Consider the following 23,430-nt stretch of genomic DNA (forward strand, 5'->3'; position numbering starts at 1 on the left):
CCCGGACCGTTTAAAACGGATGAGAGCGGGCATGACCCGGCGCCGCGGCGCCGGCGCGCGGCGTGGCACAATGAAAGGCGCGCGTGAGTACGATTCTCGCGGGAAGGCACTATATGTATAGGCGGCTGGGTCAGGCGTGGACCGCGTGGTGCGATCGCGACGGATGATCGGTTTGCCGCGGGCGGCGCGAGGTAAAGCGCGGTACGTACGGGGCGAAGCCGGGTTGGCAGCCCTCAACATCAGCCACGATATAGCGATCATTTATTAGTTTTCGTATAACGCGATATAGTCCTCTATACGCTGGAGATAATTTACCGCCTGTAGTCTCAAAGTTTTTAACCATTATAAGGTCGCCTTCAGAATATTCTCGCGCTACCTTTCGCTTTTTATTTACGTACTTCTCGTTATATTCGCTCGTCTTTACAATTTTCTCGGCCGCGCTAGCTCACATTTTCACTAAAGTTCTTACATTTTCATTCTGCATTTCCACGTATTCTTTTAACGCATCATACACATGTCCACGCTGAGATATACCGAACAGTAATCGACGAGGAGTCTCGCCTGTCGCTCGATTCACAGTATTATTCATAGCAAATTCTACTTCTCTTAACGATTTATGCCAATCTTTCCCGTCATACAACTTCCCTAAAGCCGGCGCTAAAATCTGATTATATCTCTCGACCTGTCTGTTTGCCTGAGGTGACGCAGTCGCAATCTTTAATCTTTACTTTACATTATAGTCTCTTTCATAAACTCTTCGAATTCTTTTGACGTAAAGCTAGTTCTGCAATCCGATATCAAAATCTTTGGCTTGCTATAAGCGTTAAAATAATCCTTAAGACATCCAATTGTCTCGCGCAATGTCGTTGACTTAACCGCGTACAGTTTTACAAATTTCGTGAATGCATCGACGACTAAAAATACATGTTTTTTGACACATTCGCTCGATCTACCGGACCGAAATGATCAACATGTATCGTCGCAAAAGGCACATTCTCTTTAGGAATGTAATGCATAAATCCCTCGGTTTTTTCCGACGTTTTCGAAAAAGCGATACACTTCGTACAGTTTTTAATATGATCGTGAACTTTATTCTTCATACTTGGAAACCAATAGGATTCTTATAACAATACTAGCGTTTTCTCTGCTCCGAAATGCCCGAAATCATTATAATATTTAATGAGTAAATCTTGCTCCATTGCTCGCGGAACAAAAAATAAAACTTGATCGCCTTTCTTGCGATACACAAGACCATTCCTCATTTCGTACAAACTATCTTGCTCCTTCTCTAAACGTGTCCTCATCTCTGTAATAACTGGATCTTGCATTTGACATACTGATAATTCGAACTCGAAAGTGTTAGGCTCAACTACTAAAATACCATTCGTCCTGCTCAATGCGTCCACATGTTGCATTTTTTTTTCCGGCCTGTGTTCCGTGGAATAATCATAATTCTGCAACTCAAGTGCCCAGCGCGCGATTCTCGGATTTATATCCTTTTTATTTAACGTCAAAACCAACGCGTTGCAATCAGTAATTATTTTAAACGGAATACCTTGTAAGTATATGCGGAATCTTAAAGCGTATATTATCGCTAATGTCTCGAGCTCGTAACTATGATAACGTGCTTCGACTTCCGTAGTTCTCTTAGAAAAATAAAAAATCAGATGATATTTCTTATCTGACTTACGTTAAAGCAACACCGCGTTAAATCCCCGTGAACTCGCGTCTCAGTGCAGTTCTGTTTCGTTACCCGGATTGTATATTGACAAAATGATTATTTTAATCCTTCCCAGATTTGTGCACAATCCATCCTTTGAGATACTCATAGCTATATTTGTTAAATCCGATTGTTTGTTGAAATCTCAAATTTCACAGACTCCATTAAGCACTATTTACGAACGTGTCCTTGCATGTTACAATTGTGATTTCTTACCTGAAAGTTTAAAATTAGATTTATGCATGAAATAGAAAATTCTGATAAAGCAAAAAAGAGCATATAAATTTATCTCTGGTTTGACAGTGTATCGCCAAAAAGCTAAGAACTTAATATCAGAGTTAAGACCAAATGAGCCAAACTTAGAGGATATACTTTCTAAAATATAGGCATTTTCTACTTCTTCTATATTATTACAAAAATACATATAAAGTACTTGATTACACATTCGTGATCATAATTCACGATTAATTAACAATTTATTCCGTATTACGACTATTCGTCGCAAGACAAATTTGATTCAACAATGCATCTTTATTTTACATTTACAACATTTTATGACTATCTTTTATAATATTATATATTTTTATTAATAATTTGTAATTATATGTATACGTGGTCTGTCTAAAAAGTTATGAGACATAATTTTTTTTCTTAACAACTGTAAAAATGAGACTGCAGTAAACCGAGAGCTACATTTATACTCTACCTTCAGTTAAAATTTTAATTTGATAATATTAACACATGTGATTCTACAATTATTTGTATAACTGTATGTTTGGGTGACGCGTCACGAAAATGTAACGTAAGAAAATCGAGCAGCGTGTCAAACTGCTATCCCGGGCACAAGGCATTTTTAGATGGCAATAAAATTGTGAGGATGAATTCCGTTCTGGACCACTAACGACATAAACAATTTTGAATTTGGCGATTCAAATATTTTATTTAATTGATCACCAATTATTTTCACTTTTCACTATCAACTTAAATATTTTTGTCGCGTTATCCTGAAATTTGACACAGAATTTGCTGTGTCAAACTTCGCATAATGCTGCTCGCTGTTGCATTTTCTTGTGTACCATTTTCGTGACGCGTCACCCAAACATACAGTTACACAAATGATTGTAGAATCACATGTGTTAATGTTATCAAATTGAAATTTTAACTGAAGGTAGAGTATGAATGTAACTTTCGGTCTACTGCAGTCTCGTTTTTACAGTGTTACCAGTTGTTGAAAAAAAATTTAGTCTCATTACTTTTTAGACAAACCACGTATATGTGTGTACCTTATAACTATATTTCTGTATTATATATATAATTACATTAGGTAATTTTTATATAACTGATAACTAATCGCGACAATATGTTCTTTTTCGAAGACATTACTGTATTTTTAAATCAACATGTTACTTGTAAATGAATAATTTATATCAAATTATTCTAATTATTTGCGACTAAGGAGAGAAAACTCAATTAACTATTGTACGATAACTTTTATACTTTTATTCTCCCATTAAAAATTATACAAGATGATTATTACGTAATAAGTGCATATTGTAAAACATTTATTTGTGAAATAGAATAACTTGCAATAAGATAAGAACCTAATTCTAACTATCGATCATCAATTCTTCTTGCCCTCAATTTTTGTAAAAAGACGCTCAAATTCCGGATATGACAAATGGCAGTTGCGATCTACTTTCAATAATTTTTCGAGATTATGCAACTATACTAATAATTGCAATTATACAATTTATGTTACTAGTAATTTTTTACGTTCAAATATTAATTATAGTGGCCAACCGTGGCCACTATAATTAATATTTGCTGCATAATTTCTGCTGCTACCAAATAGGCGCTCGACTCATTGTGTAACAACAATAGTTATTTATCTCTTATTAAGTAAATTTTACAAGATAATTTATTGCCGGATAAATAAAAGCAAAATCTACGACAACTCATCACGGACTCTATTCGTCGTATGATGGACACTCTCGGCCAGTTTGTCTGTACAACGGTAATATATAGTGGCGGCTCCGCCGTCGTGTGAAAGGGTTAATTTAGTACGTTATGAGCTTTATGGGCTTTATAGAATCGTAAGAAACTATTATAATCTATATAATAACCACATTGAATGAACGATAACGATAAGTTCAATAACTTTATCAAGTCAAGATCTGTATCAAATGGTACACCGACTAGTAATACGTAATTATTGTTATAACTAAACGCTAAATATATAATCTATTTATTACATATTAAATATTTTCCGATAAGCCAATTTTATCGTCCATTTTTTGCTTTGTTTCATAATCTCGATATAACTCACTTAATTTAAATATCTTAATTGTTACACTAAGTAATTGTTAATTCGAGCGAATTAAATAATCATATAAGTTATTAAAGTTTTGGCGCACGATTACTTTTTTTATGGAAACAATATGGACAGATATTGTTTCATGACGATTACTGATAATTATCTTTTTAATAATGTCTTAATCTGAATTTACATCTGACGTAGCGATTCATACAAGAATCTCATCGACACAAATGTAATTTGCTTACAATTTTGATATAAATTAAATTATGTATAATAAATCTAATGTCTCTTTAAAAAATAAAATTTACTTTATTTAGTTGGAAAAGTATGTTTTGTAAATTAATTTATATTTGTTATCTTATGCCCAACTTTTACATTATATTGCATTTATGCCTTTTGGGGTAACGAGTAATTTCACTACTTCGAAGTTGTATTCGTAGAAAGGTTATTTTTTCAAATGTAAATCTAATTGTGAGTCATAAAATCAATAAATAACCCTTCACAACCCTTCACAAACATGTCATGCACTAGTCATGACATTGTGCCAAACAGATTATAAATCTGATAGATGTTTCGTATGTCGTATGGGTAATCGGTAGAGATTATTCCATGTAACGATAACACTATTTTAAAATAAAACAGGCGAAATTAGCTTCACACATCATCATCATAGATGAGAGAGAGAGAGAGGGAGAAGAGAACGTCAAGGATTATAAAACCAATAAAGTACAAAAATTAAAAAAACCACAACTATGTTTAAAAAATTAAATTAGACTTGAGTCTACCGTTTGTCTTTAAATGGTTTTGACGTGCTTTCTAAGTGTTTCAATTTTTATAATAATACGCCGGTATTTGTTTATAAATTTGATTGTTGAAACTTTTAATAAAATTATAATTTTTTAACATCTGACGGTCGATTTGAAGTCTATCCATATTTCTAAATAAGTATTTCGAAGAAATCTTTTAAAATTTATTCAGTACTTTAAAACTTCTTTACTTATATGTATATTCCTTATATTTATCTATACACATATATTAGTTTCTTAAAGACAAGGAAACACATGTAAGAAAATATAATTTTATAGAAGAGCATTTTCAAAATTAAATTAATTTTAATTTTTATTGTATGTCTACCTGTTTTCGCTATTTTCAATTGTCATGTGTAAGCGTTGTGTGTGTTTTACCGTAAGTTTAAAATCAGTAATGGGATAAACAAAGATAGGACTGTACAATCTGGTAGTTAGGCAAATTTTAATTACTGTGATATACTTTATTCTAAATACATTGCGAGTACATTAAATCGTTCGGTAGACGACTGCCGCTCTGACCCGTACTTTCGACAGGCCCGGCACGCACACACACGCGGTCGAGGCATGTCACCTGTATATCGATCACATGATGATTTGTGAGCAGTTATTTACTTATTTCAAACGCTTGTTGAGATCGGTTCTGTACCACATTTAGTAATAGACACCCTGCAACACAAGACGGATATAATGGCGAATCCAAGGGAGTTGTGGTATTACTTCGAGGATATAGATGATGGGCTGGTAAAGTGCAAACGTTGTGGAATCTATATTGCCGAATCCGAACATTATATATTAAAGAAAATGACAAACCACATAAAACTTTTTTGTAAGCATCGTGGTGAGATACCTTCTAAACTATATCCCCCCGTACCGTACAAATTACGGAAATATTATACGAGCTCAGATGGTATAGCAACATGCAAAGAATGTGGTTCCGAAATAAATTATACAAAATTACACAATTATACAAAAAGTAATAAATTATTCACACATAATAATGAATGTGAACGTTCCAAGTGGAAAAGGGAGATTCAACATGAGTAAGTACATATTCAAAAACTTATTAAAATACCAAAAGCTCTAAAATAAATGTAGTAATAAAACAGTCAATATTTAAAGACAATTGAGCTTTTAGTAGAGAATTCATAGAATAGCTATTTGCAATTTCGATCGTAAAATGTACTTATTTAATCATAATTAACAATATTCTTTCAATTATTTTACATATAATTTGAAAATAATGCGAATCGCTGCATATTAGCGTTTCCTTGTGCATTATATACGTACACAATTTAGAGATTTGGATTAGATATTTATTTATTCGACATTAGTATTGCAGTAATTTGGATCAGGAATATAAAATGTACGACTTATAATTCTTGCATGTATTCACAATTAAATAGCCATTTTTAATCAAATCTACATACGGCAACTCAAATCCGACAATTACTTATTATATAGATAGTTAATAAACAATAAAAATTACCGTTAGGCAACACAATAAACGTTTCTATATAATATTTAAATATACGCTGTTAATCTTCGCAAATGTATAGTGATATTATAATGCTTTACTCGCTTTATTTACCCTTGACATTATTGTTGTAAATATGCTATTAGCCTAATTTATTTTCACTTATTCTATAATTTTTCGTAAATATATTCTGTTGCTATCAACCGTTTTGTTATGTATTCAACTTATGTCTAATTTAATCATATTAAAATACATAGCCCGTCCATTCCATCATCTGAACCACGTCCTTCAACTTCAAGGGAATATGGTATAGATCCCTCTGCAGGACATCGACATCAAGAACAGCCCGTTTTACGTGAACAAGTATTTGAACAACACTTAAAAACTATTCAAAAGTAATGACTCGTTTTGCTTATATCAGTCAATGTAATAACATTTTACTAGGAAAATTTACAACTGTATTATTTTAAAAAATTGCTTTTTCTACATGTAATCATATTATATTTTAATGCAGATCTGTACAAGTTAGGGAAAGCGCTAATAAAATATATAGCCCGTCCGTTCCATCATCTGAACCAGGTCCTTCAACTTCAAGAGGACATGATGTGGATCCCTCTGAAAGTAGAAGTGGAGAACAACCTGACTCGCAAGTTCTATCATTTGAACAAACGACAAGAAATCCAGGCGCAGTTGATACGTAATTACTTGTTTTTTACTTATAATGACTTATAACGTAGAATATAATAACATCTTACTATTTAAATATTTTGACCTTTCTGCACAAGAATAATTTACAATGTTAATATCTTAAATAATTCCATTTTTAATAACATCACATTTCAATGCAGTTCAACAACTTCAAGTTCAAAGGATGTGGATGAGTTTGTACACCCTCAAACTCCAGAGGTCCTCAAGCCTGTTACGGGTGAAGAACATTTAGCAGACTTGTACAAAATTGATAAGTAATTACTCGTTTTGCTTATATCATTCAATGTAATGGCATTTTACTAGAAAAATTTACAATTTTTATTATTTTAAAAAATTGCTTTTCCGCCGTTTCTACATTTAATCATATTAAATTTTAATGCAGACTTATAGAAGAGATCGAAGAGACTCGTAGAAGAGATTCTACAATACCTAGTCCGTCCGTTCCATCAAGGGAATATGATAGGGATTCCTCTGAACGTAGAAGTGGAGAACAACCTGACTCGCAAGTTCTATCATCTGAACAAACGAGGAAAAGAAAGAGAGCAGTTGATGAGTAATTATTCGTTTTGCTTTTAATATTATTTTATATACAATGTCACGTTTTCCTTTCAACGATAACAATAAATATGAGAAATTATCTTAATGTATAAGAACATTAATCTATAATGCTATAATACGAATACAGAATTAGGGGAACTGTACCTAATATCGCGCATCACGTTTTTAAAAACCAAAAAATGTTGACTGAATACTTTTATATAAGACTATAACTAAACCGCATCATTTTATTCTAAGATTATCGTAATATGATCTCCATAGCATGAATATGTTCAAAGTTTATCTTAATTATCTTTTTTGAAGGAAAACAAAAAAGTAGCATTTTTCGACGTTGAAAAAGAGTGTTCTTAATATCGCATCCTTATTTTTGTTAAAAATACATACATGACACAATATAGCTGGAAACAACGCAAAATAGGGCACATAAGGTTGGCAAAAGTATTCTCTTTTAACGATTAAGAAAGCCCATGGAGTTTCACAGACTATATAGGGTGGAGTGATGTGGTCAGCAACGTCAGCATCTTGCCTGGCCGATTTACTCTCGGAAAAAGATCTTGTTACTCATATTAGACAGGAGGCTGAGGGAGCTTCAGAGCTATTCTAGATGCAGATTAGTTAGGAAAAATGGGCGGTATAATGAACATTCCCAGAGGGCGGAATTAGGAATACCGTAAGGAAGATTAAGACACAATTAATAATGGTTAGCAACGAATATCTCTAATTTAGGAATAAAATTAGACACAATATTACATGAGAAAAATTCGCTCTCAGTACACATCCTTTTTTTGTATCTGTATTAATAACGTAAAACACATCTTGCGAAATTTCGAAACCTCGTTAAAACTATAAACTGCCACGCTACTTTTTATATCACAATTCTGACTGAAATAAAACATAGGATTGTCCAAAACAGCGTTGTTCAACAGCTTTCACTGCTCACTCACAACATGCAACACATAACAGTCTTAATATTGTGCGAAATTAGGAACAAGGGCGATATTAGGCACAGTTCCCCTATGCATTCATGAAATTTAATATCTATTTTAATCTGTTGTGAGAATAATAATTTGTCTTTACATTGTTGTAGTGTGCATAACCGTAACATTTAAACACTGACCATATTGTTTTTTCTTAATTATTCTATGTACATATAAATGCAGAATAATGACAATTTTGTATGTTCTATTTCAATTGACAGCAATGTTGCGGATGCAGACACTGATGACACACGTAAACGCCGAGAGTGACGAAACAGACACTGATGGTGACGAATAATTATTCACATTGCATATGTAACACAACACAGAAAGAAGAGTATATTACAAATTCAGTATGTATTGACTTTTTACACCAAATTTCCCATTTGTTTTGTGTAAAATTTATATAACGTTAGTTTATATTATTAATTGTTTTAGTAAAAAGGATATACTTTCCGCTTCTTCTTTTCATATTTTAAATGTTTATTAAGCAAATTTTTATAATTCTGTGTATCTGAACAGAGCAAAGAAATAATAATGTTTAATATATCTAATTTTCTGTCACATTATAATTTTTTACATCTTAGAACAATTTATATTTATATAATGTTAATTTATCTTTTGAAAGTATCATTTCTTACACCTTAAGACAATGAATTTTTCAAAGATTATAATTAATTTTATAGATTATTATCGTATTTATATATACCAAGCATAACTAAACTATAAATATAAATTTACATGTTAATGAATCTTTTTCATTATTTAAAATTGTTCAGTGTTTATTTATACTTCGTATAGAAACAATATCAAATAATAATTGTATAAAATTAATCTAAAAATAACGAATTCAAATATATATTATAATAACAATTAACATTAATATTAATTATAAAAATTTGCTTTTTAATTAAGAAAGCGGAATTATACTATGTGTAAAGGGAAGACATAAACAAGTTGTGTAAGCGTTTCTTAATATAAAAAATGTGATTTAACAGACGCATACTTGTCGCATTCATATAATCTAAACGCAACCGTTGCATATGTTAACATTTTTTACACAAGAAGAGATCTTTTCGACGATCACATTGACGAGACACAAGTTTACATTAATATTCAACTTCTTATCTGTTAAAAATGTAATAATATTAACCTATAATGTTTTATCCATTAAAATATTTTATTTATATAATGTCTTTGTATAATTTCACATACATGTATTAGCTTTACGTGTGCAACGGTACAAAGTAGAGCGAATGACTGAATTTGCTGTAACATAAAAAGTTGCTAAATATATTCTTCTTACTCTGATTGTGAAAGATTATGTATGTTAATATTGTATGGTTAATATTGTATGATTGATAATGTAATGGTATAAAGGTAAAAGTGATCATGATAAAGAGCAAGTATATTAAGTGAAAGAAATGTATATCTTTATTTCCCTTATTATTATGTATCTTTATTGTCTCCATATAGCAATTCACAAGCAAAATCTTCGACGTCAGAATTCTGCATTGGCCTATTCGATTCGGCACTATTTCTCGAAAATAATTTCATATATACACACGATATACTGGTATAAAGAAAAGAAATTAATAATAATTATTAAAAAAAATAAATAATAAACCATAAACTTTTGAAATTACGTGAATATAATAATTCTAAATTTGTAGTTAATAAAATTGTCATTTTTAATAATTCCATTAAACTAATGTACCTACATTATCAATGGCTGCATTAATTGTGTTAATTGGAAAACGTTGGAGTGTAAAGTGTGTCGGTGTCAGGAGTATATAATAATAAACAATTTAATAAACATTAATAAAACATTTTATGGTGATAATACTGCTTATTCTTGGGATCAATGTGTTGATTACAGATTTCTTTCTTTTCTCTGTAAGTACTATATATTAAAATATCAAGTTTATACATTTGAAATATAATCAATACTTATTAATTTTTATAGAAATTGTTAAAATTTTTCTTATATGAGCAATTGCAAACGGAGAAGTTAATAAGGAAAGTTTTATAAGATTTGTAGTAGTTTAGTAAACAATCGGTTAATTCTATTCTATGATGTAATGCGTACTCTTGCAAGTTATTATTTAATTTATTATTTATTATTAAGAAAAAAAAGTATATTTATATAAGTATTTATATTATTATGTAACATGGTTCTAAATGACTTGACAGATGTTAAGTGCTTTTTGTAATTGCTCAAAAGTAACTAAATATTTTCACGATAATATGCTTTACAAATTAATAACGCTTATTGTTAACCCTTTCGCTACGAATGGCCACTATAATGGCTGCCCACGATACTGATTCTGTGTACGAATGGTCACCATATAGTGTAATAATCTCTGCTGCTATACCAAATAAGCGCTCAACTCATTGTGTAACAATAGTTATTTATCTCTTATATTAAGTAAATTTTACAAAGATAATATATATCCTAATAAATAACAGCAAACCTTGCGCCAACTCGTCACGGACATTATCCGTCGTACAATAGACACGTACAGCAGTAAAACGTAGTGGCGACCAGCTCCGCCGTCGCGAAAAGTTAATTTAGTTAATTTAGTATGTTATGAGCTTTGTGGTCTTTATAGAATTGCAAAGAGCTATCATGTTACCGCCACATTTAATGAACAGTGAACGATAACGATAAGTTCGATAATTTTATCAAGTCAAGATCTGAATCGAATGGTACACCGACTATAGTAATAAGTAATAAGAGAAATAAGTAATAAGTAATTATTTCTACACGAAAAAAGAAATGATTATATCAACAGCATCAGTGTAATCGAGATAAAATCATTATTGATGCAACATGAATATTAATGAACAAAGAACATCAGATAATTGTTTTAATAAGTTAAATATTTGGCCCAATAATATCCAATTGAATTAAAAATTTATGTTTGTAGCAGCCCGTAACGTCGACGTATAATTAAAGCAACTTCTTTTTTTTAAATTAAATAGCATGTATATAGAAACGGTTTAAATTTCTGCCCTCTTATTCTTGTAAATATAAATTATTGTATTTATTATTGTATTTATCATTGTACAATAAAACAAATTGCTCAAAGAAATTTGTTTATCTTACTCTCTGTCATTTAAAGTACGATTTGCACTAATTCGCGTGAAAATTAGTGCAACAATGTGACACAAAAAAAGATAACTATTAAAAAATCAATTACAATAATTAAAGCGATTAAATGAAAAATTAATAAGAATAAACAAAAGATAAATATTGAAACTTTTGAAAATTTTTTTCTTTAGTATATTTTGTTTTGAAAAGCTAAAAGGGGACAATTTTAATATTTATCTATGTAAAAGAGAAAAAACTGATTTAGAATATTTTTCTCTTAATTAAAAAAAAGTATTTAAAAAATAAAATAAGAAAAAGTACATTAATTTGTTTCATTTAAAGCAAGTATTAAAAGATCTAAAAATATTATCATTGTAATTTAATATTATTCATGTTCGATAAAACAAACTTTAGAGAAAAACCTATATTTGGCGTTATTTTTTCCTAGTTGAAGAAAGTTGCGTAAGCAAAACGAAGGGTGATTGATTGTGAGCAAAGAAGATCCGCAGGGCACTTTGTATAAAATACCGATGCTTTATTTTCAATCGATTGCGATGACGCGAATACGCACCAGGTATCTACACAGACGTCGGACCATTTTACATAGTACAATTCTCATCTATGCATTAAAAAAAGTAATTTACGTGCTAACTTTAAAAGTAACGCAATTAAAGAAATGTCTCGTTTTCCTCTGACTCGGTAAAAAGTACGGTAGATGCAATATTCGATGTATATCTCGGGCGAAGTGTGATTTGAGGTATATCAGTGGTACTCCCTATTGCGCTATTAATAATAATAAAAAAAACGAACAAGAAAGAGACAAACAAAAAACCATTCGACATTTGACAGTGAAAAGTTTCGTGAAAATGTATGGGAAAAAGTACACGTATCTAACCGAGTTGTGTATGTGATATTTATGTCTACGTGTGTTTAAAATTATAAACGCAAAATGAATCACCGATCATGGAGTGTGGTTTCCGTGCATAATTTATGCATGTCATACATGGAAATTGTACTTTCTCACTTAAATGAACTCAACCTCGAGGTTTTTTTTCGGACAATCTTCTCATTCTTATAAAAATAAAAAGAAAACTTAATTCGTTGGTTTACTATCGCTCCTGTCTACATCAAAAACTTAATTTTTTTTCTTCATGGTCAATTCTAACTTTTCGAAATTATCGCTAATCTCGTCAGCTTTCCTCAAGAAAGACAGTATTATTTCAGACGATAGGTTCATCTTATTTTTCTTTATCGTTAAAAAAAAAAAAGTATCTTGTCTGACTGAGTAAAGTTAGTGAGATTAGTTGACAGACAAAATGAATTGGATCACATAATGCTCCATAGCTCGGTTTTTCTCTTCAGCGTTATCGCTTCTATATACATCTCGTTACTTAACCGCTAAACACGCGCATCACGCTCGCGTCCCACATTTCTTTTCTTCGCGGTGAGACAAATACCACCGTCTCTCATTTAGGAACATACGATGGATTACGCGGGATTACATCTTGGCTCGAGCGAAACTCGACGCGCAATAACAAATCAACGCGCATAGCGAACGAATATATATCGTCTCTTAACACCTGCATTACATTAGTTACATATATGTACACATACGAACGCAATAAGATGTATAAAAACGCTATCCCCATTGTTCTCTTAAATGTACAATTCTGCAGTTAATAATTATCAATTAATAATACGTAATTGTTTCGCATTATCGACGAATTCTTTGATTTGAAAAAAAGAAAATTCTCATCTTCAAAAATTCCATAAAGTTGATGCAATTTTATTCCCTCTTCCTTCTTCACGCAATTAAATATTTTATGATTAATTAATTTACGTATAATCAATTTATATACATATTTAGTAAAAATTATTTTCAAGCCAAAAAAAGTTTTCTTTATTACGAAAGCAAGTAATGAATTAACGCGAATATTTCTTCATTTGCAGTAATATTCTGCAAGAAAGGAGAACTCAGCCTCCAAAAAACTATACAATTTCTGGATCTCGGTTGCTTAATAATATTATTCTCGTGATTTTTACGTATCACATCCTATATGTATATCCCGTCGTACATATCCTATATCCTGTATTTCTCATATACCTGGACGTGTCATAGTATGATTAAATTGATAATCAATTTAATTATGTGATTTTGCCGTTCTGGCTTTGGTTAAGACCGCGTTTAGTCTGAAAGGAACGGCGTGTTGTTTGCTAAGGCAAAGAATTGTACGTAATTATGTAATTCATTCAAATAATATTATTAGACAACCAAGATCAACCAAGATCCTGACCGTCTATCGGCGTTTTCCTTGATTTGATTGCATATCATGTGAATTTTCTCGATTCAAAGATTTTACAATGGGAATGAATTTCTTCTTGCCGAATTAATTAATTGCGCCCGTTGCACGACGACGTTAACGTCGAAGTCCAGAGAAAGACGCGTGTCGTCAATGACGATTGACCATACTCATGCGCAGAGTACCAGAAACAAGAAGCAGATGAAGAAAAAGGAAATAAAAAGGAAAAAAGATCAGCCGCGCAGATCTTGTGCAGATATCTATGTATTACTCGACTCCGGTTACATTGTACTACGATTTGGTTAAATTGACGTTACGCAACTAATTAGTCCCCTAATTAGCTTCGTGGCACGTTGGGCACCCTCTCCGTACCCCAATCCCGATGGAATTCACGCATGAACTCCAGCGATCTCCAAAGTCTTTTAATATCTTCGTTCTCTCTTCGTTCCGAGTCGATTCACGCGCGCTCGGACGATCCAAGCCTACTCGCGAATAATCGTCCGGAGATTACCAGAGCACGTGGACCTATCGTTCACCTTCATTGTGTCTCCGCTCGAACCGACTCGACCAGCTCGTCCAGCGAAAAACCTTACAGTTACGCTATATATATTTTTTCGTGTTGACACGCTCGTTTTTTTCCGGTATATAATATATAGTACACGCATACGCACGTCCTTCGCGTTTCCAGCCGACTCGCGGCTTTCACGTGCGAGAGTCCTCGAGGCAGCACACGTAAAAGACAATTCTGTCTACGCGAAATCGGGCGATCTCGAAAACTGAGACGAAACGTCCCGTTCCCGAAACTTGTGCATCGTAGATGCGATCGCGACTTTTCGCGAAACGACGAAACTCCCGTCCGATCCCTGTGAAAGACTTCCGAGACTCTCGTTAAGTACTAGCAGCTCCAAATTTTTCTATTTTTTTGGACATCGGTCCTCCTTCGTCGACGCGCACGACCACACGTTAGTTTCGCTACGCGAAACTTCCGAATGATGTTTAGAATCGTAGGAATCGCCGCAACAGTATCGCGTAATCAGGATCATTTATATCGTGTAAAAATAATTCGAGAATTAAACGATCGCGCGATACCGTCTGAGCGAAATTATTAATTTTTTTTTCAGAAGTACTTGAAGAATATACATTTTTTCTAGACGCTATGTAGTTGACGCAGCGGAGAAACTACTGGACCTCGATTGTCTTCCATCGCAGTTATTCGACGAAATTCTTTCGGGTCGTCAAATTGTATCGTTCGTTTCTCAAAACGTCGCTTTCATTCATCGTCGTTTCACATTATTTTTTTTCTTTTTTTTCTCCCTTAAACTCACTAAGCATTAATTTTTAAATCATACAGCCTATCTATACGTATATACAGCCGTCCACATAAACAACGGACGTACCTTGAGAAATATGTACCGCGGATTATTTTAAAATATATATCGACGACACTTTCTCGAAAGGGGGAGGAAGTCATTTTCTTTTTTTGGTTTTTTGCTCGATCGTTCCTTTATTTCTCTCTTATTAACTCCGCTCTCCTTCATTTTCTTTCACTCTCGCCCCTTTCGCACACACGCATACACACACCCACACAGCAGTAACGGCACACGCATACACTTCTTACAAAAATCACTCTTCTTACGTTTTGCATTACGTTACACACACGCGGGAGGGGTTGGCGCAACCCTTCTTAGGAACCGAGCGGGATAAGCGAACGGTCGCGTAATTATTCGAGCATAAAGACTCGCGTCGCTCATCATTTGGATAAACCTTAGTCAGAGTGTGAAACTTTACAACAAACTAGAAGCAATCGGACCGTATCGCGCGATGAAAAAATTCAAGAGACCACAACCTGTTTCGCATTGAACATCACAGACTTTGTTTCGTTCCTCATTAATTTTCTTAGGAAAAAAAAACAACGAATACTTTTGCTATTAAAAAATATCTGCATGTATTCGTTCACGGAAAGAACGGTTTTGCTAAAGTAGTTAAAAATTTATCTAGATACAGATGTAAAATAATTTTTTTGGACCATTATATTAATCGAAATAATTGTGTCGGAACGCGCAAAATGCTGCAAAAGGTTTTGACATTCTATCTTGAGCCACCACACATAATTATTTTGATGATTTTTTGTAACGTTCAACAAAATTATTTTTAAATCCGTATCTAGCTAAAATAAATAAAAATCATATTACAATAGATATTTTATTTCTATTTGTGTTATTCATATAGGGGTCAACAATTCACTTATATGTTGTATTTAGCTAAATTTTTAATACATCAGCAAAATTCTTTCCGCGTTCTTGAAGTATTTGCGATTACACTTCAACTAATGTTCTGTACACACTTTCTCTTGGAAATTCGATAGAAATAAAAAGACGAAAGCGGTCCTTCCGACCGCCAGATATTTTCTAAAGAGTGTCATATTTCTTCTGAGTAAAAATTATCAGTTTCTTAGATAACTTATTTAAGTTATTAGTTGAACATCATATTATTCAATATCGCAAGCAATACGGTCCAAGTATTCCCCGTTTTCTATCGATTGTTATCTCGCACTTTTCCGCTTTCGTGCATTCTCTTTGTTTCTCTCCCTTTTTCCCTCATCAGTTTACATATGTATATATATAGATATATATATTTTTTCGATATAATATATATATTCATTTATTCGTACGCCTATATGCCTATGTATGTACAAAACGCTAAATGACTCTGGATATGACTAAGTGAATTTTTTTTTCTTTTTAATGCTCGCGCGCGGAGAACGAGTTCCCCCTCCAACTTACATCATCCCTTTCGTCTTTTTTTCCGGTAGTTTCCTGTCTCGTTGCCTAAAAGTTAAGTGTATACTCCTATTACGAAATTACAGATGCGTAAAGCGTATTGCATTGCCTTCCCCCAAACAGCACGCCCACCTGATTCCTGCGCTCTTCCCTATTTCTGTTTTTCTTCTTCTACGGGCGACACACGTCGGAACAGCGCGAATTCAGACACAAATGGATCTCTCTCTCGCTCAGTGGTCTTCTCAGCCCCTCAATGTTTCTTTCGCATTATCTCGAGAGCGTTTTTAATCGCGGTTTAAATTTCTTCATTTATTCTCGTTTGTCGTCCTAGTTGGTATCGCAAACAATGTTTCGCGATCGAAACGTGCGTTTGTTCAATCGCTAACCGAATCGTTCGTCCTTCGATTGGAAATTAATCGGTAAATCGGCGAGCCGACCTGTTCTTCGACTCGCCAATTTGCAATCTCGCGATTTCGGAAAATAAACTTTTAAAATATGATTAAAACGTGAAAATATATATCGCCGATGAACGATGAACGCATACGTCAAATAAATATACAATACACAAGACATTATATAACCAGCCGTAACTATGAAAAAGAAAAAAAAACCAAAACTTTTCGTTACCTCAGTTGATCTAGAACATATTGTGCGTATGTAATCTCCGAAATAAATTCAAGAACGTAAAACTTCTCTCTCGCATAGGTACGCCTTGTCAAATCTCATATCTAAATAAACCTCATATCCATGATTCAAAAACGTTCTACGCATGCCCTCCGGCTTACGACAATTCGCGTCGTAATTTTCAACTAAACGCAATTAACGTGTGATCAAGTTCGATCTCGAGATTCTTCGGGAGGAGTCCCTCGCTCCGAATGTGAACTAGCTGGTTCGGTATTACATTTCGCTTCCAAGATATCCTGCCGCTTCTCCACGACTCTCCTCCGCTTCTTCCCTGGCTGTCCATCGTTATCATCGTTGTCGTTATCCTCCTCTTCGCTGGGAGGTAACGTCTCCTCGGCTGTCAGACTCACCAATGTGTCGGCCCCTACGTAGTGTCCCCCTACTGCGGTTTTCAAAAATGTACATCTCTGACGTCGGTCGGCGTGCCCGCCTTCTCGTGCTCCAGTATTTTCTCCTGACTCGTGTTGCTCTGGTCCCCCAGCGGCCTTTGCGGTGCGCTCGGAATCCCGGTGTTCATTGTTTGGTGCCCGCTTCCGTTTCCGGGGCCCTCGGTGCTCACATGAGCGGCCTGCGAGATCATCTCCTCGATCTGCTGTAGGCAGCCTTGCAAATAATCCTGAAACAAGGAAACAATTTCGTGATAACAAAAATAATAGTTTTGTCATTTATTATTTTATTATACTTTACTGACAAAGCTCCAATGATTCTAGAATTATATAATATGCATCTCTTATACTTTAAATATCTTGTAAACTTTAGATATACAAATTTAAAAAAATGATGTAAACGAAGAAATAATTTTGTAAAATTGTATTCTACCATCTAAGCCTATACCAAAAGTTTTTATGCTTTCTTTCGTATGTTCAAAAGTAAATCGTGTCTAACTTTCCGTTTATGGGAGAGGGTTAAAATGTTACGCATTAACTCCATCGGGCTTAAAGCTCTAAAAGCAACGTCTTTTGCAGCGTGCAGTCTATAGCCCGAGGAGGTCATGAATGAAAGTCCAGAAGGCCGGATGCCGTCTCGAGGACGATCGTCTTCCTGGCTCTCTCGGGATCCAAACAGGCAGATTGGTCGTTAAAAATATTGCGCTTAGGAGTCACGGACCCCATGCAGAGCTTCATTCATTCGCGCGCGGTTTATTTGTGCTATTCGTATATAGAGAAAAAAAAGAAGAAAGAAAAAGGAGAAAAAGGAGAAAGCAAGGGGGAAAAGGAAGAGACGGAATGGCGACCTCGTCGCCGTCTTCGACGGCGAGCATACGGGGCCCGCAGCGCGCCCGGCGCAGACACTCTCCGGGTGCCCCCCCCCCATTTTTTCCCCTCTCCGCGCGCGCGAACATGTGCCCGGCACCTGTTGCACCCTTCCCGCACACTTCCCGTCGCGCTTTTTGCGTCCCGCGAGGTCTGTCTCAGCCACGAGTCGAGACTTGCGAAGGGCAAGTTCCAGCGTTTCTTGCCGATTTCGCCTCCACCCCGACGGATCCCAGACATCGGCGGTGCGTATCGCAACCGGCGTGGTCCTCCCTCACGTCCGCGAGCTTGAAGAACTTGAAAATGTTTCGTCGCGAGACACCGCGTTCGTTTCAAGGCGCGCAAATCGCGAGGGAACGTGGATTACATCGCCGATCTTCCTCTTTGCAATTGCACTGCGACGCACACCCTTCTGAGATACGCACGTTACTCACCTGTTCGATGGCCGTGATGCGGGTGAGCTCGTCCAGGAGACCGGCCAGTCCGTAGCCGCTCTTCCCGGTCCAATCCAATCCGTGTAACGCCGCCGCTACACTTGCAGCTGCGATCATGCTCGGCGTGTACATGGAGAACTTGTACTCTGCACAAAACAAAATTACACATTAAAGATATGCTCGCGCGAGAGATTTGCCGCACGTTTTCCATAAATTCCATTTTTCACGTGCAGATGATGTCAGACAATAACATGTGACATAACTATAGAACAGGAAAAAGTGGACTAATGTACATATCTGAAAAAGGAGGGACGAAAGATGATTAATTTTGTATTAGAGTAGCGAAGAAAAGATGTGGTATTGATAGTTTTCTGCCAGAATTGTTCGACTTCCGAGAGGAATGCTTGTTCTTTATGGATGATCTTTCTTCACGAGCGTTTATCTCGCTTAAGTACCTTCATTATTTACTCCACTTATGGTTAGCAAACAATCGTGAAGGGGAGAAAACCACTTTCGTGGAGATTTCTCGGGTAGTCCTCGAAATTACGCGACAGATTTACGACAGGCGGGAACGTGGGGCACGTGGTGGGCCGCTTTGTCCAGTGAGACGTCACTTTCGTTTCTTCAGGAAGAAAGTTCTAACGTTTCAACGCGAACACGAACGATCCTCGCCGGGTCCTTGACGGATGCGGGATTATCGTTAACATCTGCGTCGAGAACCTTCTCGACCGCCGTTTTAACAGTACTTCGCGATTTTCACAGCGATGTCGCAAAGCCGTTACCGATAAGTTCTTAATGACCCAAATTATGAGGGGACAGTAATTACACCGCACCCACGTCAGTGTTTTTCAGCTCGGAACACGCGTATCTCAAGGGTGAAAGATTTACATGTATTCAAATCGATTAAAAACGTTAATGTTAAAGTTTTAATAATGAAACTATGATACGATATCACAAATAAGTTCAAGGCTTTAAAAGGACACGAATAAAAATTGTAACTCTGAAACTTGTATTTTTTTTATCAATATACCAGTATAAATTGTTATAGATAAATAAATAGAATTGAAGTATTGCTATTTTTGTATAATATTCGCAATTTTTTAATAAAAATGAATAAAAAAGAAAAGTTCGAGTAACAAAGCTATACATTAAACTATTTGAACATTATCGTGTAACTACTTATAATTACTACGCGTATTGTCCTCCACCCTATCAGAGATTAACTGGCGGAGTTCTCGTCTATTTTGTCACCGTTTCAAAATTGGTTACTTTCACCATTATTCTAAGTTCGAATATAATTTTAGTTATGTTTCTAAACAATAATTGTATCGAAATTAGTTAAGAAAAATTATTGAAAGCGTTCGAAAATAAGATATCACATTTAATATTGAAAAAATACGAATGTTCAGTGAATTTATATAAAATAATCTATATATTAGATAAACTCGTTAGAAAACTGCACATGCTACCTTAATAAAAATGCAAACATTGCAAACGCGGGGTGCACGGCGCGTCAATGCGCTCATTCGCGTTACGCTTCGAGACGATCGCGGCTGATCGGCAATTAAATCGCCCGGGGAGAGAACGTCGCGGTTATTAACCGGTAAAATTAAGAGCGTGAACAGCATGCAGATACGTAAAACCAGTTTAATAAGGGAATACGGAGAACACGCGGAGAGAGTGTGTACGGGGAGAGGCAGGCCGCGGAGATAGCCGTGGAATGTGAACATCAGACGAAATTATCGCGTTGCACCAGTACTTGTGCGTTATACCGAAACTTAATCCTCGCGAGAGTATTTAGCTTACATAATCAAAGCTTACACACCTCGCGTCGCATCGTCACTTCCCGTCGCTCTTGACAATGCGGCCGACGGCAGTCTTTGCCGCCACTGTGTAAACAAATAATAATTCACGGTTACACGTCGCCGTGTTACATATCGGGTTTCGACGGGTACTCTTTTTCGTACGAATCTGTTCTCGCACGTGTTTGGAACAATCGTTTTCCATAAATTAATTTCTTTCATAAATTTAAAGTAATGTAGATGTTTATATATAAATATAATTATCAGAAGCAGTCTATAATCTATAACAGTACAAATGAGTTGCTAACGTCCGAAACGGAACGTTTTAAATTTTAGATATTTCTACTACGGTTTGGATACAGGGCATACACGCTTCCAATCACCTTGCGCAACTCGGCTTGGTATCCAGTATGCAACCTGTTGTCGGGACTTGGTATATTTTTCATCAGCTGTTCATTCCCTCGGCTGTCGATTTCGCGGAAAATTCGAGCCGGCTTATCGTCTCGCTTTCTTTCGGAAAAAAACCGCGGAGCGCCGTCCGAGAGCGGCACTGCCTAGTTTGGTCCGTGAGAAACAATCCGCGACCTCGTCCTATGTGTCCTCCTCTCGTACTCCTCTCTCTCTCTCTCTATCGCTCTATCTCGAGCCCGCCGAGTCCGCGGTCCAACACGAGCACTAGGACCAACGGCGAAGGACGAAGGTCCTCTCCGCGCGCTACCGCTTTTTTGCCATCGTGGTTGTAATAACAACCAACCAACCAACCAACCAACCGACCGACCGACCGACCGATGCGAACTTGCGGGATAAAGAATCGAGAAAAAGAGAGGAAGGTGCAAAGAAGAACGGTCGCATTGGAGGAGGAAGAGGAGAACGAGGGGAGTGGAGAGACACACGGGTTATGCCGATGTGTCTGCAGCCGTAGAGACGCATCCAGACATTTAAACGTAGCCGATCCCGATCTTTCTTAGTCTCACGCTATCAATCTGTCTATCTCGTCGCGTACTTTCTGACGAATTTTTTTTCTCTGTCCTCGTCACGAGTCAAGGACAATAGACGTGAGTCACGAAGGTCTACCTATAATAATCTTTGTAAAACGAATTTTTGTTTAAGGAACAGAGAAGGCATTGGTTCGATTTCCTCCTATATTTCTTATGCTTTAAAAAATAATAATAATTTTAATAATAATAGAAAAACAGCTTCAACCTCTCGGTTCATCATCTAAGCTCACTTCTGTTCCTGAAAAGATATAGTTACAGATTGTCGAATTAAAAAAGTAGTAAAATTGAATCACTCAGCTACTCCTTTATGCAAATCTCCAAATCGTTTTAATTTGCGCAAGTTTTTTTTAACGAATTTGATTTAGCTAATTTGAATACGTCCTATTTAGAAGATCGCAATTGTGGGTCACCGTCATGCACGGGAACGACATTGATAAATGCAGAAGACAACGAAAATGCAGTGAAATTCCAATGTCGGATTCCAGAGAAGCCGCAGTCGTTCATGCTTAACGTGACCGAGCATTTAAACGCACATTCACAAAGCCTTTTAAAGGCTTTCCTGCTTATTTTATAGAGCGTAGAACATTGAAAATTTTTCCACAAAAGTATTTTCCGCATTCATTGCATTCCGTTTCGCTATAGTTCATGTTACATATATTATGGCATCTCAGAAATAAAGCTTTAAAATGAGAGAAAAATGAAAAATAGAACAATTTCTCTATACAATAGTGATCTTACAATAATAATATATTATTATTGTATAATAGCATATTTATATTTATATTATAATATTTATTGGCTATTAGAAAACATATAGGTATTTCTATCTTCTACTATTGTTAGCACAGATACCGGAGAACCAAGTTTTACGGCGTGGCAATGAGCGGTAACAGCAGTAAAAATGATAACACGTCTTGTGCGGAAAAAATTATACTACTTATTTTTTATAGGGCGCGCACAGGCCCTTCCTCTCCTCCTTCGAAAACTAATGGGCGCGAGTAGAAGGAAGGCGCGCAAATAACGATAATAATGGATTAGCAACCTCCTAAGACGTGTGCGTTTCGAACTGCGCGCATTATTGACGACCTCGTCTATATGCATATGCGTGACCTATTTAACAAAGAAAAAGAGAAAAAGCGCGAGGAAAAGTAAAGGAAAAAGGAGCGATTTGTGTGACTGTTACGTGACAGTTTCCGCCATCGCGGTGTACGCTCTACGACGCGTCTTCGAGGCGTGTGTTCATTAATGCATAGGTATGTTAACGACTGTACGTCGCCGGTTTTTAATGTCATACGTACGGATACGCATACGGTGGCGTGCAACGTGCGTACGAAGAGCACTCCGGGAAGGTGTTTCGCGTTGTTCATTGTTCCGCTTAGAAACGTTTGCGACGTTGCGACGTTTGTCAGGCGATATTCAGAAAACCGAAGGTTACTTTACGCCGGACGCCGAACTCTTGTATGCGAAAAAAGATTGAAAGCCGTGTTACGGATGCCTTCATCATCGATAACAGCAACGCCGA

General features: G+C 35.5%; 2 protein-coding genes across 2 annotated transcripts in view; one reads left to right on the forward strand and one right to left on the reverse strand.

Moving 5' to 3' along the window:
* The first annotated feature begins 5,305 nt into the window (after positions 1–5,305).
* On the forward strand, positions 5,306–10,090 carry LOC139818718 (uncharacterized). Its single transcript, XM_071787555.1, has 6 exons — positions 5,306–5,886; positions 6,578–6,715; positions 6,835–7,017; positions 7,169–7,282; positions 7,411–7,581; positions 8,785–10,090. Exons 1-6 carry the CDS (start codon positions 5,534–5,536, stop codon positions 8,831–8,833), a joined length of 1,008 nt encoding a protein of 335 aa, XP_071643656.1. The 5' UTR covers positions 5,306–5,533; the 3' UTR covers positions 8,834–10,090.
* A 4,115-nt stretch (positions 10,091–14,205) lies between these two features.
* Cycd (cyclin D) overlaps positions 14,206–23,430 on the reverse strand; it is a 37,238-nt gene continuing 28,013 nt past the window's right edge. Inside the window, exons 4-5 of the mRNA XM_071787556.1 lie at positions 19,109–19,254; positions 14,206–18,037 (exon numbers count right to left, since the gene is read on the reverse strand). Of these exons, the coding sequence (XP_071643657.1) occupies positions 17,813–18,037; positions 19,109–19,254 (371 nt within the window). The 3' untranslated portion in view covers positions 14,206–17,812. The remainder of the gene's footprint in view (positions 18,038–19,108; positions 19,255–23,430) is intronic.

This window comes from Temnothorax longispinosus, chromosome 9, assembly GCF_030848805.1.
Source record: "Temnothorax longispinosus isolate EJ_2023e chromosome 9, Tlon_JGU_v1, whole genome shotgun sequence".
NCBI lineage: Eukaryota > Metazoa > Arthropoda > Insecta > Hymenoptera > Formicidae > Temnothorax > Temnothorax longispinosus.